Source organism: Triticum urartu, chromosome 5A (assembly GCF_056163025.1).
Source record: "Triticum urartu cultivar PI428250 chromosome 5A, HENAU_Tu73, whole genome shotgun sequence".
Lineage (NCBI taxonomy): Eukaryota > Viridiplantae > Streptophyta > Magnoliopsida > Poales > Poaceae > Triticum > Triticum urartu.
In genome coordinates, this window is record NC_141877.1 from 584,886,725 (window position 1) to 584,907,076 (window position 20,352).

The 20,352-nt window shown below is 42.2% G+C and overlaps 1 protein-coding gene across 1 annotated transcript; it reads left to right on the forward strand.

Moving 5' to 3' along the window:
* The first annotated feature begins 815 nt into the window (after window positions 1-815).
* On the forward strand, window positions 816-1,777 carry LOC147973075 (uncharacterized). Its single transcript, XM_087524571.1, has 3 exons — window positions 816-1,101; window positions 1,201-1,285; window positions 1,681-1,777. Exons 1-3 carry the CDS (start codon window positions 816-818, stop codon window positions 1,775-1,777), a joined length of 468 nt encoding a protein of 155 aa, XP_087380697.1.
* Window positions 1,778-20,352: the final 18,575 nt, after the last annotated feature.

Sequence of the window (20,352 nt, forward strand, 5' to 3'; positions counted from 1 at the left end):
GAGAAGGCAATTCCTTTATATCAAATGATGAAGAAGACAGATCATTTTTTTTGGAGCGATGTTGCCAATGAGGCATTTGGGGCGCTCAAGAAACAGTTAGCTGAGCCGCTCGTCCTGGTTGGTCCTGTTGAGGAGCCTTTGCTCTTATATGTGGTGGCTAACAGTAAGGCTGTCAGTGTGGCAATTTTTGTGGAGTGAAAGAGGCGAGTAAGGAATACCCTGTTTAGCGGTCGGCTTATTATGTCAGTGAGGTGTTGATTGAGTCCAAACAGCGATACCCACATTGGCAGAAACTGGTGTATGGGGTGTTCATGGCAAGTCGCAAATTGAAGCAATATTTTCTTGGTCATCATATTACTGTGGTCAGTTTTACTCCCTCAGGGGATATTATTTAGAACAGAGAGGCTACGGGCCGGGTTGCTAAATGGGAAATTGAACTTGGGCCTCATTATTTGAAATATGTGCCAAGGACAATCATTAAGTCTCAGGCTTTAGTGGATTTCATGAATGACTGGACAGAATTACAGATGCCTGAGGAGAAGTCTGACAACACCTATTGGACAATCCACTTTGATGGGTCTAAGCAGTTGGAGGGCTTGGGGCCTGGGGTTATTTTAACTTCCCCACGAGGTGACAAGTTTTGCTATGTTTTAAGGTTAATGTTTCCTTATACTAACAATGCAGCTGAATACGAGGCTTTACTCCATGGCCTTTGTATGGCCAAAGAGATGAATTTATGCCGGATCAAGTGTTTTGGCGATTCAGACCTGGTGGCTCAGCAAGTCTTAGGCACTTGGGACTATAAAGACCCGCTCATGGCGGCTTATCGCCGGGCGGTTGATAATATTGCTGATCATTTTAAAGGTTATGAGGTGGATCACCTTGATCGAAGGAAGAATGAGGCGGCTGATGCCTTAAGCCGGCTTCGTTCTCAACGTAAGCAGGTGCCTCCTAATGTGTTCCTAAATGTGCTCCACAATCCTTCTGTCAAGTTGCCATCTGAAGAAGACCTTGCCATTTCTGACCCGGAGGCGCAGCTCGTGGCGGCTCTTCATGTTATTCCTGATTGGACTTTGCCTTATATGGCTTATATGACCCAAGGCAAGTTACCTGAGGATGAAACCTTGGCAAGACAAATAACCTGCCAGTCTAAGTCTATGACTATTGTCAATTGCGAGTTACACCGATGCAATGTGGCAGGCGTGTTTCAACGTTGTGTTTCTCCTGAGGAGGGTCGTGAGATCATACGAGAAATTCATGAAGGTGATTGCAGTCATCATCCCAGGTATAAATCCTTGGTGGCTAAGGCGTTTCATCATTGGTTTTATTGGTTGACGGCTCATGCTGGTGCAGAAGATATCATCAGTAAGTGCGATGGATGTCAAAAAAATTCTTGACGAGCTCATGTGCCGGCTCAAGATTTGCGGATGATTCCTATAACTTGGCTATTTGCAGTCTGGGGGCTTGATATGGTTGGACCCTTCAAGAGATCTAAAGATAAGAAGACCCACCTTTTGGTGGCAGTTGACAAGTTTACTAAGTGGGTCGAAGCAGAGCCGGTTAGCAAACTGTGATGCAGCGACCGCAGTTCAGTTTGTTAAAAAGTTAATCTTCCGTTTTGGTTACCCTCATAGTATCATCACTGATAATGGTACTAATTTTTCTAAGGGTGCTATGAAGGAGTTCTTTCAACGAGAGCATATCCGTCTTGATATTTCTTCAGTACCTCATCGACAGTCTAATTGTCAAGCTGAGAGGGCTAACCAAGAAATCTTGAGAGGCATTAAGCCCCGGCTTATGGTTCCTTTGGAACGAACGCCGGGTTGTTGGGTTGAGGAGTTACCTTCAGTACTCTGGAGTATCAATACCGCCCCGAATAGGTCAACAGGATATACACCTTTCTTCATGGTATATGGTGTGATATCCGTCATGACTCCCCGTGTGGCGGCTTATGTTGAAGTTGATAACGAGATAGCACGTCAAAACGCACTTGATGCTTTGGATGAGGAGCGTGACCATGTGGCGGCTCGTTCAGTGATATACCTGAAGGAAATATGCCCTAGAGGCAATAATAAAGTTATTATTTATTTCCTTGTATCATGATAAATATTTATTATTCATGCTAGAATTGTATTAACCGGAAACATAATACATGTGTGAATACATAGACAAATAGAGTGTCACTAGTATGCCTCTACTTGACTAGCTCGTTAATCAAAGATGGTTATGTTTCCTAACCATGAACAAAGAGTTGTTATTTGATTAGCGAGGTCACATCATTAGGTGAATGAACTGATTGACATGACCCATTCCATTAGCTTAGCACCCGATCGTTTAGTATGTTGCTATTGCTTTCTTCATGACTTATACATGTTCCTATGACTATGAGATTATGCAACTCCCGTTTGCCGGAGGAACACTTTGTGTGCAACCAAACGTCACAACGTAAATGGGTGATTATAAAGGTGCTCTACAGGTGTCTCCAAAGGTAGATGTTGGGTTGGCGTATTTCGAGATTAGGATTTGTCACTCCGATTGTCGGAGAGGTATCTCTGGGCCCTCTCGGTAATGCACATCACATAAGCCTTGCAAGCATTACAACTAATAAGTTAGTTGCGAGATGATGTATTACGAAACGAGTAAAGAGACTTGCCGGTAACGAGATTGAACTAGGTATTGGATACCGACGACCGAATCTCGGGCAAGTAACATACCGATGACAAAGGGAACACCGTATGTTGTTATGCGGTCTGACCGATAAAGATCTTCGTAGAATATGTAGGAGCCAATATGGGCATCCAGGTCCCGCTATTGGTTATTGACCGGAGATTTGTCTCAGTCATGTCTACATTGTTCTCGAACCGTAGGGTCCGCACGCTTAACGTTACGATGATAGTTATTATGAGTTTATGCATTTTGATGTACCGAAGTTAGTTCGGAGTCCCGGATGTGATCACGGACATGATGAGGAGTCTCGAAATGGTCGAGAAATAAAGATTGATATATTGGATGACTATATTCGGACACCGGAAGGGTTCCGGGGAAGTTTCGGATAAAACTGGAGCACCGGGGGGTTACCGGAACCCCCCGGGGGGTTAATGGGCCTCATGGGCCTAATGTGGAGAAGAGGAAGGGGCTGCCAGGGCAGGCCGCGCGCCCCCTCTCCCCCTAGTCCGAATTGGACAAGGAGGGAGGGGCGGCGCCCCCCCTTTCCTTCTCTCCCTCCACCTCTCCTAGTTGGACAAGGAACGGGAGGCGAGTCCTACTCCCGGTAGGAGTAGGACTCCTCCTGCGCGCCTCCTCTAGGCCGGCCGCAACCCCCCCCCCCTTGGATCCTTTATATACGGAGGCAAGGGGGCACCCTAGGACACACAAGTTGATCTTCGTGATCGTTCCTTAGCCGTGTGCGGTGCCCCCCTCCACCATATTCCACCTCGATCATATCGTTGCAGTGCTTAGGCGAAGCCCTGCGCCGGTAGAACATCATCATCGTCACCACGCCGTCGTGCTGACGGAACTCTTCCCCGACGCTTTGCTGGATCGGAGCCCAGGGAACGTCATCGAGTTGTACGTGTGCTAAGAACTCGGAGGTACCGGAGTAACGGTGCTTGGATCGGTCGGATCGGGAAGACGTACGACTACTTCCTCTACGTTGTGTCAACGCTTCCGTTGTCGATCTACAAGGGTACGTAGATCATGCTCTCCCCTCTCGTTGCTATGCATCACCATGATCTTGCGTGTGCGTAGGAAAATTTTGAAATTACTACGTTCCCCAACAGTGGCATCCGAGCCTAGGTTTTATGGTTTGATGTTATATGCACGAGTAGAACACAAGTGAGTTGTGGGCGATATAAGTCATACTGCTTACCAGCATGTCATACTTTGGTTCGGCGGTATTGTTGGACGAGGCGACCCGGACCGACATTACGCGTACGCTTACGCGAGACCGGTTCTCCCGACGTGCTTTGCACATAGGTGGCTTGCGGGCGACAGTCTCTCCAACTTTAGTTGAACCGAGTGTGGCTACGCCCGGTCCATGCGAAGGTTAAAATAGCACCAACTTGACAAACTATCGTTGTGGTTTTTATGCGTAGGTAAGATTGGTCCTTGCTTAAGCCCGTAGCAGCCACATAAAACTTGCAACAACAAAGTAGAGGACGTCTAACTTGTTTTTGCAGGGCATGTTGTGATGTGATATGGTCAAGACATGATGCTAAATTATATTGTATGAGATGATCATGTTTTGTAACCGAGTTATCGGCAACTGGCAGGAGCCATATGGTTGTCGCTTTATTGTATGCAATGCAATCGCGATGTAATGCTTTACTTTATCACTAAGCGGTAGCGATAGTCGTGGAAGCATAAGATTGGTGAGACGACAACGATGCTACGATGGAGATCAAGGTGTCGCGCCGGTGACGATGGTGATCACGACGGTGCTTCGGAGATGGAGATCACAAGCACAAGATGATGATGGCCATATCATATCACTTATATTAATTGCATGTGATGTTTATCTTTTTATGCATGTTATCTTGCTTTGATTGACGGTAGCATTATAAGATGATCTCTCACTAATTATCAAGAAGTGTTCTCCCTGAGTATGCACCGTTGCCAAAGTTTGTCGTGCCCAGACACCACGTGATGATCGGGTGTGATAAGCTCTACGTCCATCTACAACGGGTGCAAGCCAGTTTTTGCACATGCAGAATACTCGGGTTATACTTGACGAGCCTAGCATATGCAGATATGGCCTCGGAACACGGAGACCGAAAGGTCGAGCGTGAATCATATAGTAGATATGATCAACATAATGATGTTCACCATTGAAGACTAATCCATTTCATGTGATGATCGGTTATGGTTTAGTTGATTTGGATCACGTGATCACTTAGAAGATTAGAGGGATGTCTATCTAAGTGGGAGTTCTTAAGTAATATGATTAATTGAACTTAAATTTATCATGAACTTAGTCCCTGATAGTATCTTGCTTATTTATGTTGATTGTAGATAGATGGCCCGTGTTGTTGTTCCGTTAAATTTTAATGCGTTCCTTGAGAAAGCAAAGTTGAAATAAGATGGTAGCAATTACATGGACTGGGTCCGTAACTTGAGGATTATCCTCATTGCTGCACAAAAGAATTACGTCCTGGAAGCACTGCTGGGTGCCAGGCCTGCTGCTGGAGCAACACCAGATGTTATGAACGTCTGGCAGAGCAAAGCTGATGACTACTCGATAGTTCAGTGTGCCATGCTTTACGGCTTAGAATCGGGACTTCAACGACGTTTTGAACGTCATGGAGCATATGAGATGTTCCAGGAGTTGAAGTTAATATTTCAAGCAAATGCCCGGATTGAGAGATATGAAGTCTCCAATAAGTTCTATAGCTGCAAGATGGAGGAGAACAGTTCTGTCAGTGAGCATATACTCAAAATGTCTGGGTATAATAATCACTTGATTCAATTGGGAGTTAATCTTCCAGATGATTGCGTCATTGACAGAATTCTCCAATCATTGCCACCAAGCTACAAGAGCTTCGTGATGAACTATAATATGCAAGGGATGAATAAGACTATTCCCGAGCTCTTCGCTATGCTGAAAGCTGCGGAGGTAGAAATCAAAAAGGAGCATCAAGTGTTGATGGTCAACAAGACCACTAGTTTCAAGAAAAAGGGCAAAGGGAAAAAGAAGGGGAACTTCAAGAAGAGCAGCAAGCAAGTTGCTGCTCAGGAGAAGAAACCTAAGTCTGGACCAAAGCCTGAAACTGAGTGCTTCTACTACAAGCAGACTGGTCACTAGAAGCAGAACTGCCCCAAGTATTTGGCGGATAAGAAGGATGGCAAGGTGAACAAAGGTATATGTGATATACATGTTATTGATGTGTACCTTACTAGAGCTCGCAGTAGCACCTGGGTATTTGATACTGGTTCTGTTGCTAATATTTGCAACTCGAAACAGGGACTACGGATTAAGCAAACACTGGCAAAGTACGAGGTGACGATGCGCGTGGGAAATGGTTCCAAAGTCGATGTGATCGCGGTCGGCACGCTACCTCTACATCTACCTTCGGGATTAGTATTAGACCTAAATAATTGTTATTTGGTGCCAGCGTTGAGCATGAACATTATATCTGGATCTTGTTTGATGCGAGACGGTTATTCATTTAAATCAGAGAATAATGGTTGTTCTATTTATATGAGTAATGCCTTTTATGGTCATGCACTTTTGAAGAGTGGTCTATTTTTGATGAATCTCGATAGTAGTGATACACATATTCATAATGTTGAAATCAAAAGATGCAGAGTCGATAATGATAGTGCAACTTATTTATGGCACTTCCGTTTAGGTCATATCGGTGTAAAGCGCATGAAGAAACTCCATACTGATGGACTTTTGGAACCACTTGATTATGAATCACTTGGTACTTGCGAACCGTGCCTCATGGGCAAGATGACTAAAACACCGTTCTCCGGTACTATGGAGAGAGCAACAGATTTATTGGAAATCATACATACAGATGTATGTGGTCCGATGAACGTTGAGGCTCGTGGCGGATATCGTTATTTTCTCACCTTCACAGATGATTTAAGAAGATACGGGTATATCTACTTAATGAAACATAAGTCTGAAACATTTGAAAAGTTCAAAGAATTTCAGAGTGAAGTTGAAAATCATCATAACAATAAAATAAAGTTTCTACGATCTGATCATGGAGGAGAATATTTGAGTTACGAGTTTGGTGTACATTTGAAAAATTGTGGAATAGTTTCACAACTCACGCCACTCGGAACTACACAGCGTAATGGTGTGTCCGAACGTCGTAATCGTACTTTATTAGATATGGTACGATCTATGATGTCTCTTACTGATTTACCGCTATCGTTTTGGGGTTATGCTTTAGATACGGCCGCATTCACGTTAAATAGGGCACCATCAAAATCCGTTAGACCACGCCTTATGAACTATGGTTTGGCAAGAAACCAAAGTTGTCATTTCTTAAAGTTTGGGGCTGCGATGCTTATGTGAAAAACCTTCAACCTGATAAGCTCGAACCCAAATCGGAGAAATGTGTCTTCATAGGATACCCAAAAGAGACTGTTGGGTACACCTTCTATCACAGATCCGAAGGCAAGACATTCGTTGCTAAGAATGGATCCTTTCTAGAGAAGGAGTTTCTCTCGAAAGAAGTGAGTGGGAGGAAAGTAGAACTTGACGAGGTAACTGTACCTGCTCCTTTATTGGAAAGTAGTGCATCACAGAAAACTGTTTCAGTGACACCTACACCAGTTAGTGAGTAAGCTAATGATGATGATCATGAAACTTCAGAACAAGATACTACTGAACCTCGTAGATCAACCAGAGTAAGATCCGCGCCAGAGTGGTACGGTAATCCTATTCTGGAAGTCATGCTACTAGATCATGATGAACCTACGAACTATGAAGAAGCGATGGTGAGCCCAGATTCCGAAAAATGGCTTGAAGCCATGAAATCTGAGATAGGATCCATGTATGAGAACAAAGTATGGACTTTGGTTGACTTGCCCGATGATCGGCAAGCAATTGAGAATAAATGGATCTTCAAGAAAAAGACTGACGCTGATGGTAATATTACTGTCTACAAATCTCGACTTGTCGCAAAAGGTTTTCGGCAAGTTCAAGGGATTGACTACGATGAGACCTTCTCACCCGTAGCGATGCTTAAGTCTGTCCGAATCATATTAGCAATTGCCGCATTTTATGATTATGAAATTTGGTAGATGGATGTCAAAACTGCATTCCTGAATGGATTTCTGGAAGAAGAGTTGTATATGATGCAACCAGAAGGTTTTCTCGATTCAAAGGGAGCTAACAAAGTGTGCAAGCTCCAGCGATCCATTTATGGACTGGTGCAAGCCTCTCGGAGTTGGAATAAACGCTTTGATAGTGTGATCAAAGCATTTGGTTTTATACAGACTTTTGGAGAAGCCTGTATTTACAAGAAAGTGAGTGGGAGCTCTGTAGCATTTCTGATATTATATGTGGATGACATATTACTAATTGGAAATGATATAGAATTTCTGGATAGCATAAAGGGATACTTGAATAAGAGTTTTTCAATGAAAGACCTCGGTGAAGCTGCTTACATATTGGGCATTAAGATCTATAGAGATAGATCAAGACGCTTAATTGGACTTTCACAAAGCACATACCTTGACAAAGTTTTGAAGAAGTTCAAAATGGATCAAGCAAAGAAAGGATTCTTGCCTGTGTTACAAGGTGTGAAATTGAGTAAGACTCAATGCCTGACCACTGCAGAAGATAGAGAGAAAATGAAAGATGTTCCCTATGCTTCAGCCATAGGCTCTATCATGTATGCAATGCTGTGTACCAGACCTGATGTGTGCCTTGCTATAAGTTAAGCAGGGAGGTACCAAAGTAATCCAGGAGTGGATCACTGGACAGTGGTCAAGAACATCCTGAAGTACCTGAAAAGGACTAAGGATATGTTTCTCATATATGGAGGTGACAAAGAGCTCATCGTAAACGGTTACGTTGACGCAAGCTTTGACACTGATCCGGACGATTCTAAATCGCAAACCGGATACGTGTTTACATTAAACGGTGGAGCTGTCAGTTGGTGCAGTTCTAAACAAAGTGTCGTGGAGGGATCTACATGTGAAGCGGAGTACATAGCTGCTTCGGAAGCAGCAAATGAAGGAGTCTGGATGAAGGAGTTCATATCCGATCTAGGTGTCATAGCTAGTGCATCGGGTCCAATGAAAATCTTTTGTGACAATACTGGTGCAATTGCCTTGGCAAAGGAATCCAGATTTCACAAGAGAACCAAGCACATCAAGAGACGCTTCAATTCCATCCGGGATCTAGTCCAGGTGGGAGACATAGAGATTTGCAAGATACATACGGATCTAAATGTTGCAGACCCGTTGACTAAGCCTCTTCCACGAGCAAAACATGATCGGCACCAAGGCTCCATGGGTGTTAGAATCATTACTGTGTAATCTAGATTATTGACTCTAGTGCAAGTGGGAGACTGAAGGAAATATGCCCTAGAGGCAATAATACAGTTATTATTTATTTCCTTGTATCATGATAAATGTTTATTATTCATGCTAGAATTGTATTAACCGGAAACATAATACATGTGTGAATACATAGACAAACAGAGTGTCACTAGTATGCCTCTACTTGACTAGCTCGTTAATCAAAGATGGTTATGTTTCCTAACCATGAACAAAGAGTTGTTATTTGATTAACGAGGTCACATCATTAGGTGAATGATCTGATTGACATGACCCATTCCATTAGCTTAGCACCCGATTGTTTAGTATGTTGCTATTGCTTTCTTCATGACTTATACATGTTCCTATGACTATGAGCTTATGCAACTCCCGTTTGCCGGAGGAACACTTTATGTGCAACCAAACGTCACAACGTAAATGGGTGATTATAAAGGTACTCTACAGGTGTCTCCAAAGGTAGATGTTGGGTTGGCGTATTTCGAGATTAGGATTTGTCACTCCGATTGTCGGAGAGGTATCTCTGGGCCCTCTCGGTAATGCACATCACATAAGCCTTGCAAGCATTACAACTAATAAGTTAGTTGCGAGATGATGTATTACGAAACGAGTAAAGAGACTTGCCGGTAACGAGATTGAACTAGGTATTGGATACCGACGATCGAATCTCGGGCAAGTAACATACCGATGACAAAGGGAACACCGTATGTTGTTATGCGGTCTGACCGATAAAGATCTTCGTAGAATATGTAGGAGCCAATATGGGCATCCAGGTCCCGCTATTGGTTATTGACCGGAGATTTGTCTCAGTCATGTCTACATTGTTCTCGAACCGTAGGGTCCGCACGCTTAACGTTACGATGATAGTTATTATGAGTTTATGCATTTTGATGTACCGAAATTAGTTCGGAGTCCCAGATGTGATCACGGACATGACGAGGAGTCTCGAAATGGTTGAGACATAAAGATTGATATATTGGATGACTATATTCGGACACCGGAAGGGTTCCGGGGAAGTTTCGGATAAAACCGGAGCACCGGGGGGTTACCGGAACCCCCCGGGGGGTTAATGGGCCTCATGGGCCTAATGTGGAGAAGAGGAAGGGGCTGCCAGGGCAGGCCGCGCGCCCCCTCTCCCCCTAGTCCGAATTGGACAAGGAGGGAGGGGCGGCGCCCCCCCCCTTTCCTTCTCTCCCTCCACCTCTCCTAGTTGGACAAGGAACGGGAGGGGAGTCCTACTCCCGGTAGGAGTAGGACTCCTCCTGCGCGCCTCCTCTAGGCCGGCCGCACCCCCCCCCCCTTGGATCCTTTATATACGGAGGCAAGGGGGCACCCTAGGACACACAAGTTGATCTTCGTGATCGTTCCTTAGCCGTGTGCGGTGCCCCCCTCCACCATGTTCCACCTCAATCATATCGTTGCAGTGCTTAGGCGAAGCCCTACGCCGGTAGAACATCATCATCGTCACCACGCCGTCGTGCTGACGGAACTCTTCCCCGACGCTTTGCTGGATCGGAGCTCGGGGAACGTCATCGAGTTGTACGTGTGCTAAGAACTCGGAGGTACCGGAGTAACGGTGCTTGGATCGGTCGGATCGGGAAGACATACGACTACTTCCTCTACGTTGTGTCAACGCTTCCGTTGTCGATCTACAAGGGTACGTAGATCATGCTCTCCCCTCTCGTTGCTATGCATCACCATGATCTTGCGTGTGCGTAGGAAAATTTTGAAATTACTACGTTCCCCAACAATACCAACAAGACCTGCGTCGCTATCATAGATGCGGAGTCAAGACCCAGGCGTTTCAAGGAGGCGACTTGGTGCTCCGGCGGATTCAAGATCAGGCAGATATGCACAAGTTGACCCCACCTTGGGAAGGACCTTTTATGGTTAGTAAGAATCTAAATAATGGCTCATATTATCTCATTGATCTATGAGAGCCCAAGAAGTCATACACCCCTGAGCAGGAGACCAACAGGCCATGGAACATTGCTCACCTTCGGCCTTACTATACTTGAGCTACCGGCTTTCCCCATTGTACATACTTCTGTCGATGTATATATCTTTTATGATCAATATAATAAAGTCGGCATCCCTGAAATATGCAGGGCCTCTGTCGTTTCATTTCTGTGTATCTGAGTCTTTATTAACTGATCATAAGGTCACTTGGGGGCTTCCGACCAACTCAAGTTTAGCTTTCATACCCTCTTGACCAACCTGAGTTGCCACATTATGAGTTATACCTGCCTGTTTGCAACTTGCTACTCCGCCAGGTGACCCACCGAACTCTTAACAGTCAATCTTTTTAAGACCCTAAACTTGTTAAAATTAAAACGGTGGCTTGTGTCATGTGAGAGCCGGCTTACAGTGAGCTAGGATAAACTCAATGGTTGTGTGGCCTTGAAAGCACAGGGCATGTGAGCCAACTTGTTTGGTCGTGTTTTGGTAAACCGACCAACAATTATTTGAGTTTTGTGTATTTATTATTTTGACTTCTTTGGATTGGTTTCTCTTAAGATTTTGCAGTTCTGCAAATTTTGATTATCTGGGTCGTGCGGCTCCAGGCATATGGCTCATGTTTGAGTACTTTGGGTTGTAACCCACCCTGGCTTTGGACTTTAAGTCGCGAGCATATTTTGGTTTAAACAACTACAGTCATGAGGCTGTAAGTCTTGGGTTGTCACCCGCACTAGTTGTTGATGTTTAACTTGCCAGCATGATTCGACTCTACAGGTATGTTTTCAACTATCATATGAGTCTTTGGGTTTGGTAGCCCACCCTGGTTTTTGACTTTAAGTCTCCAGTATATTTTGGCTTGAATGGCCTTGATTATAGTCTTTTCAGTAATCATATAAGGCTATATATGTTTGGGTTGTCACAGCAAATCATTGTTTTCAACTATCCTATTACAAGGCTTGGTTTTGAGCCCACAAATGTTTTAAACTCCGAATGTTTTTGCAGCTGCACTCCTATAAGCCAGCCTAAGAGCCGTCATTATGGTTAGTTTTCTTCTGGTCACCTTGAGGATTGTGGATCATCCTACACTAGCTCTTCCTCGTTGATCATCTGAAGATCAGCCGTTGTCCAGTCAATGCCGGTTAAAGCTTCAAAAGTGGCTTCATCATTGAGTATAATAGAATGATCAACGTTAGGGGCGAAGATATGCTTACACTGAGGAGGAATGAGATTGACAATGTCATGAGCTGGTGGCTTAATATTTTGATTGTTGTTGTCTTAAGCTGTCGTATATTTGTTCAAGTTTAGCTCTTCTACAATCTTACAGGCCATAGGCTGCATCTCCTGAACGCATTGATTGAAGTCCTTCCCTCCAAAGGGTGACTAGTCATCCTTGAATTTAGGACACCCGGTGTCTATCTCCTCCGGGTCAAGCTTCAATTGCTAGGCGTTGGCCTGGCCAAGAGCGATGATGGCTCTAGCTCAGGCAGCTAAAAGTTTTTGCTCTTCAAGTTGGCTTGGGAAAGTTGACAGATGATCCAGAAAAACCTTGAGCTGATGTGGCGGTTTTCTGTTCCCTCCTAAGGCCACAAGGCTATGCAGAGTACCAGAGTATAGATGTTTTGTCAAGGAATAAACCACCTTCAGCTTCAATATCATATCCTGGCCAAGATTTGCACTCCTGGGGCCTGTTATGAAGTCAAACAAGAGTCGCTAGGCGAGTTAAGCAATACACATATGTGGTACGTCGGGCAAGTTACAAAATTTGAATGGCATATTATACTTACCGAGGATGGTGGCTGTCATTTGAGTAATGTGTTGTTTTAAGTCGGATAACTGTTTAGTTATCGGCTTAAGCGCAGCTTCTGCATCTTCAGCCTTCTTGGCTAGAGCGGCCATGTTAGTCTCCCAGGAGGTTCTCTCAGTAACCAAACTTGCTTTAAGCTTTACAATCTCTTCTAATGAGGCCTTCAGATTTGACTTGGCCTTCGAGGTTTCAGTCTACTACATCTTTAAGCTTTTTGTTAAATCGTCAAATTGTGATTCCTTCAAGTTCAATTCTGCCTAAAATAAATAAAGCAATGGTTATAATACAAGGAGCAAGCCTGATAAGGTATTATTAGTCAAGTCCCAAGCACATTGAAAGCAATACACTTGGCCCTTGGGGGCTAATGTAGGTCATTTTAAGTTAATTATGACCCGACTCACTTTCTTAAGTTAAGTCGTCCCTTGGGGGCTACATATTTGGACTTATCAAGTGACTATAAGTCTCGGCTCAACTTGTCAGTTTAAACCGGCCCTTGGGGGCTACATAGTTGGATTTATCAAGTGATTATAAGTCCCGACTCATCGCAATAAGTTAAGCCGGCCCTTGGGGACTATATATGTGGATCTTAGAACTAATTAATGGTTGAAAAACTGCACAAGGTTCATTTAAGATTGATGTTTGAAGACCCGGCTCATCTTGACATAATGAGCTGGCCCTCAGAGGCTCCGGTTTAAGAAATTAGCATGAAGTCTTAAGAATCTTCAAAACTTTTTCCTATAGTTAAGACTTGGCAGCTATGTAAATACATATGGAAAGGTACGAGTAACATACCTCATAGTGTTCCTTCATAAGGTTTACTAAACCGGCTTCCATCTCACGGCTAGTATGAAGGAGGTTCGGATAACCCGCATGGATGTCGCTCGTAGTGAGGGCAACATAGCTTTCCAGGTCCAGTTTCGCCTTGTGCAAGGAAGGAGAATCTTCCTTGATACCATATTTAGCCAACACGGTAGAAGCCCCTGGAGTTGCATGAGCTGTCCTAGTAACGGTCACATCATCAGAGTGCTTCTCAAGAGGATCTGTTCAGCCGGCTTCGGAGTGGGCGATTTAGGGCTCGGCGGGTCATGGCTGGCCGCCGGGTTAAGATCAGCATCTATTTGCTCAGGGATGGTGGCATTGACTGATAGTGGCAGGTCATTAATGGGCTCTTCTGGATTGTGAGTATGGGCCTCAGAAATATCTGCAGACTATTTCTCGGGCTCAGTAGTTTTGGGATCCTTTGAACACCCGCCAAGCTTCTGCTTCTTACCGGCCGTTGCTACACAACTGCAATAAAAATGCAAAGTGTATGAGTACATCATCATAAATTGCTGACAAACAATTGAAATACTTACCCTTGGGCGATCTTGAAGGTTGGCATTTGAGTCCCAGAAGAGTCGCCAGATGATGGAGGTGTCTTCTGATAATTTGAGTTGGAAGAATTAAGAGGTCGACGTATGTGGCCGCTGATACGTCTCCAACGTATCTATAATTTATGAAGTATTCATGCCATTATATTGTCATTCTTGGATGTTTTACAATCATTTTATAGCAACTTTATATCATTTTTTGGGACTAACCTATTGACCCAGTGCCCAGTGCCAGTTGTTGTTTTTCGCTAGTTTTTTACATCGCAGGAAATCAATATCAAATGGAGTCCAAACACCAAAACTTTTTGTGGATTTTTTATGGACCAAAAGACCACCAATGGGCCAGAGCAGCACCTGGGGGTGCCCCGAGGGGGCCACAACCAACCAAGGTGCGCCTGGGGGACCAGGCGCGCCCAGGTGGGTTGTGCCCACCTCGGTGGCCTCCCACACCCCCTCTTTACCCTATAAATTCACAAATATCCCAAAAAACCTCGAGGTTAACCTAGATCAGAAGTTCCGCTGCCGCAGGCCTCTGTAGCCACCAAAAACCGACCTAGACAATGTTCCGGCACTCCGCCGGAGGGGGGAATCATCACCGGTGGCCATCTTCATCATCCCGGCGGCCACCACGATGAGGAGGGAGTAGTCCACCCTCGGGGCTGAGGGTTTGTACCAGTAGCTATGTATTTAATCTCTCTCTCACGTTCTTGAGATGTCACGATCTTGATGTATCGCGGGCTTTGTTAATATAGTCGGATCATATTATGTTTTCCCCTCTCTATCTTGTTGTGATGAATTGAGTTTTTCCCTTTGAGATTTCGTCGTTATCGGATTGAATACTTTTATGGATTTGAGAACACTTGATATATGTCTTGCAATTGAATACTCATTGTGACAATGGGGTATCGTATTGATTCACTTATTATATGTTTTAGCACTCAACTCACGGATTCCCGAGGTCACATTGGGGTAATCTATGCATAGGGGTTGATGCACGTTCTTGTCTTTGTTTCTCCGATAGAAATCTTGGGTCACTCTTTGAAGTTCTTTGTGTTGGATTGAATATTATGAATCTGAATTTGCTTCGGTCTTATTTTATTATGAACTCTTGGTTAGATCTATCGGAAAGAATAGCTTCGTGTTATTTTAGTACGATAGATTGATCGAAAAGAATAGTTTTGAGGTGGTTTCGTACCCTACAAACAATTCCGTCTTATGTTCTCCGCTAGATAGGAACTTTGGAGTGATTCTTTGTTGCATGTTGAGGGACGGTTATATGATCCAATTACATTAGCACTGTTGAGAGATTGCACTAGCAAAAGTACGGACCCTAGGCCTCATTTTCCAGCATTGCAATGTCGTTTTTGTGCCTGTTTACTATTTGCTACCTTGCTGTTTTAATTTATTCAGATTATAAAAATATATTTCTACCATCAATATTACACTTTTATCACCATCTATTCGCTGAACTACTGCACCTATACAATTTGCCATTGTATTGGCTGTGTTGGGGACACAAGAGATTTCTTGTATTTGGTTGCAGGGTTGTTCGATAGAGACCATCTTCATCCTACACCTCCCACGGATTGATAAACCTTAGGTCATCCACTTGAGGGAAAATTGCTACTATGTTACAAAACTCTGCGCTTGGAGGCCCAACACAAGTCTACAAGAATAAAGTTGCGTAGTAGACATCAAGATCTTTTCTAGCGTCCTTGTCGGGGAGGCTAGGTAAGCGGCACTCACACCCCATCAACGAAGCTCTTTTCTAGAACCGTTGCTGGGGAGGTGAGTGCTTGAAGGTATATCTTCGGAAATTGAATCTTTTAGTTTCTTGTTTTATCACTAGTTTGGTTCATAAAAAGAAAACTACAAAAAAATGGAAATGAGGTGGTCTCATATTATTCGTCTTTATAATGTCTTTCATGAAAATGATGGAAAGGAAAATTGTGCTCAATTGATAGAGGAAGAATTCTATAAAATGTTTGACAAAAATCTTTGAATGATGAGCATGATTGCAATGTTGTTGGTATGAACTCTTTGAATATCCATGATGCTAATGATATGCAAAGCCATAAGCTTGTGGATGTTATGTTTGATGAAGATGATATTTTTAGTCCCCAAAGATTTGATGTGCAAATTTTTTATAATGATTGCATTCCTCCTATTTATGATGATTATAATGATGAAAATGGATTTGGAGAGGTCATGACTTTATTTAGTGATGAATCCACCATTTTGGATGAGGCTTCAGTTGACTATGATAACAAAGTTGCTATCTATGATGATTATGGTGATGACATGTATGCTATATTGAATAATGAAACTTGTCATCATGATTTTAATTTTCAATCCCATGATAGTTATTTTGTTGAATTTTCTCCCACTACTATTCATGAGAATAAATTTGCTTATGTGGAGAGTAATAAAATTTCTATGCCTATGTATCATGAAAAGAATGCTTTATGTGATATCTATATTGTTGAATTAACTCATGATGCTACTGAAAATTATTATGAGAGGGGAATATATGCTTGTAGGAATTGCAATAATATCAAGTTCCCTCTTTTTATGTTGAAAGTTTTGAAGTTGCACTTGTTTTGCCTTCCTATGCTAGTTGATTCATGTTCCCATAAATTGTTTGCTCACAAAATCCCTATGCATAGGAAGTGGGTTAGGCTTAAATGTACTTGTCATGTGATTCATGATGCTCTTTTTCAAGTTTCAATTCTCTACTTTTATGCTCGCATCATTGAATTCATCATGCCTAGCTAAAAGGCATTAAAGAAAAGCGCTTGTTGGGATACAACCCAACATTTACCCCTACTGTTTTTGTGTGTTCAAATGATTAATCTACTGTAGTAATCATGTTTTATAGCTTTTGTTTCAATAAAGTTCCAAGTAAGACCTTTGGGATGGTCTATGGTGATAGTTGATTTGATCTTGCTGAAAAACAGAAACATTTGCGCTAAGGAAAATAATTCTCATTTTTAACAGAAGCATGATAAAATGCTGATTCTTTTTGCATAAGATTAATAGAAAAATTACCCAGGTATTCCTATTTTTCACAATTTTTGGAGTAGCAGAAGTATGGTTGGAGTACAGATTACTACATACTATTCTGTTTTTGACAGATTCTGTTTTCAATGCATAGTTTGCTTGTTTTCTAATTTCCATGGCTTATATTGCTCAATATAAATTGTGTAAATGATATGCTACAGTAGGCATTGTGTGATAACAATTATGAATCTTATCTTTGACAGTACCAAAAGTGAAATGGTTTGCTCTTTATCATACTAACCTATCTCACAAAGTTCCGTTAAGTTTTCTGTGATTGAAGTTTTCAAGTTTTGGGTGAGATGAGGAGAATAAAGAGTGACAAGACCCTAATCTTGGGGATTCCCAAGGCACCCAAGGTAATTTTCAAGGAAGATCTAAGCAACTAAGCTTGGGGATGCCCTGGAAGGCATCCCCTCTTTCGTCTTCAACATTATCGGTAACCTCACTTGGAGCTATGTCTCCATTCGTCACATGATATGAGTTTTACTTGGAGCGTCATTTTATTTTGTTAGGATTTGCTTGATGTTATTTATAATAATGTTTTTCATCTTTTATTTCAATAAAAGTGGCAATGATAGCCTTTGACATGCTTATTTTGAAAGTATACATGTTGCTGTTTGGAAACAGAAAGTTCACCGTTGTTGCAAAAACTCCCTAGAAAAGACAGAATGTGATAAAATGTTGAATTTTTTTAAAAAAATGATCTCTGATAAATTTTCTACAGTTTGGCAAATTTTCATAACTTTTGGAGTTAGGGAAGTATTGATACTCTTGCATTCTTTACATACTATACTGTTTTGGCAGATTGTTGTTATGTTTGCATTGTTTGCATATGTTTGCTTGTTTAATGATTCTATTTGAGGATAGGAGTATTAAATATGCAGAGGCATTTATTGTGTAATGTTGAATAATAATTTTAGTTATTTGCTACAGTAGAGAATGATAAGGGTTTTGCATTGGTTTATACTAACTTATCTCATGAGTCCTTGTTCAATTTTGTGTGGATGAAGCTTTTGAGATTTAGGAAAACCGTGATATGAGAATAATTAAGGAGACACAAAAGCTCAAGTTGGGGATGCCCAAGGCATCCCAAGATAATATTTCACGAAATCTCAAGCATGTAAGCTTGGGGATGCCCCGGTAGGCATCCCACCTTTCTTCTTCAACAATTATCGGTTAGTATCAGTTGAGCCTAAGTTTTTGCTTCTTCACATGATGTGTGCTATTCTTGGAATGGCATTTTATTTTCATTTTGCTTGCTGTTTTAATAAAATACTTAGATCTGAAACTTTTAAATAAGAGAGAGTCCTCAAATAGCTACCCATTTACATAACTACTTGCTTGATCTTCACTTATATCTTTTTGGAGTAGCTTGTCATTTACTCTTGTGCTTCACTTATATCCTGTGAGTAAATTGTTGAATAAATTGAATGTCATGAAGTTGAAATCATATCATGCCTAGTGGTAGCTTCACATTGGGTTTAGAAAGTGAAATCTTTTGAGGCTTGACAATCACAATATTGGTCATACAAGCAATTCACGAATGATTAGTAGAAGGAGGAGAACTTTCACATGCAAATACACTATCTTAGAAATCTTTTGTGATTATGAGCCCCCATCAAAATATTATATGCCAAAATTGTCGATGTTGGACAAGGAAGACAATGTAATGGTTTATGTTTGTTCATATTCACATAGAAGTTATATTGTCATAGATCCTTCAACATGTGGTGCTTGCCCCCCATCTTTACTAGCCAAAAATTCCGCACCAAGTAGAGATACTACTTGTGCATCCAAAAACCCTTAAACCCAAATCTTATTTTCGAGAGTCCACCATACCTACATAGGGATTGAATAAGATCATTCGAGTAAGTTTTCATCAGTGCAATAAGGCAATAAAAATTGCTTCTAAAAGTGTTAGATCATTTAGTGTAAGATAAAATTGAGTGTTGTACGAACTTGTGATGGCAAAGAATAAAAGCGACAGACTGCATAATAAAGGTTGCTATCATAAGGGGCAATATAACGTGACGTCCTTTTGCACTAAGGGGTTGAGCATATAAAAAAATAAGCGCATGGCGACCTCTGCTTCCCTCTGCGAAGGGCCTATCTTATACTTTTATGTATTTACTTTCATGCAAGAGTCAAGGTTTTTCCCTCTATTCTTTTTTATTTTTCTCTTTTGGCAAGCATCATGTGGTGAGGAAAGATCTAGGCACATATATCCAGTTGGATATGAGTAGCATGAGTTATTATTGTTGACATCACCCTTGAGGTGAATACGTTGGGAGACAAAACAATAAGCCCCTATCTTTCTATGTGTCCGGTTGAGACCTTTTGCTCATGTGTATGCAGTGAGTGTTAGCAATCATAGAAGACTATATGATGGTTGAGTATGTGGAGCTCTTACTTAAACTTTGTTGAATAAGTTGAATTGCAATTGCTTGGTGACTGAGAACATAGGTTGTTCAGTTTCAAGAGAATTCATTGTTTGAACCTTAACATGTGAATTGGTTGCTACTTTAACATGAGAAAGAATTGTTGTTATGATGCTAGGAAAAGTGATTGAAATTATCATTGATCAAACTTGTGCACTTTGCTAGCATTCACACTTCATAAATTATTTATTTTATCATTTACCTACTCGAGGACGAGTAGGAATTAAGCTTGGGGATGATGATATGTCTCCAACGTATCTATAATTTATGAAGTATCCATGCCATTATATTATCATTCTTGGATGTTTTACAATCATTTTATAGCAACTTTATATCATTTTTGGGACTAACCTATTGACCCAGTGCCAGTTGCTGTTTTTTGCTTGGTTTTTACATCGTAGGAAATCAATATCAACCGGAGTCCAAACACCGCGAAATTTTTTGTGGATGTTTTATGGACCAGAAGACCACCAATGGGTCAGAACAGCACCTGGGGGTGCCCCGAGGGGGGCACAACCCACCAGGGCGTGCTTGGGGGCCCAGGCATGCCCAGGTGGGTTGTTCCCACCTCAGTGGCCACCCGCACCCCCTCTTTACCCTATAAATTCACAAATATTCCAAAAACCCTCGGGGTTAACCTAGATCATAAGTTCCGCTGCAGCAGGCCTCTGTAGCTATTTGTTTAATCTCTCTCTCTCTCATG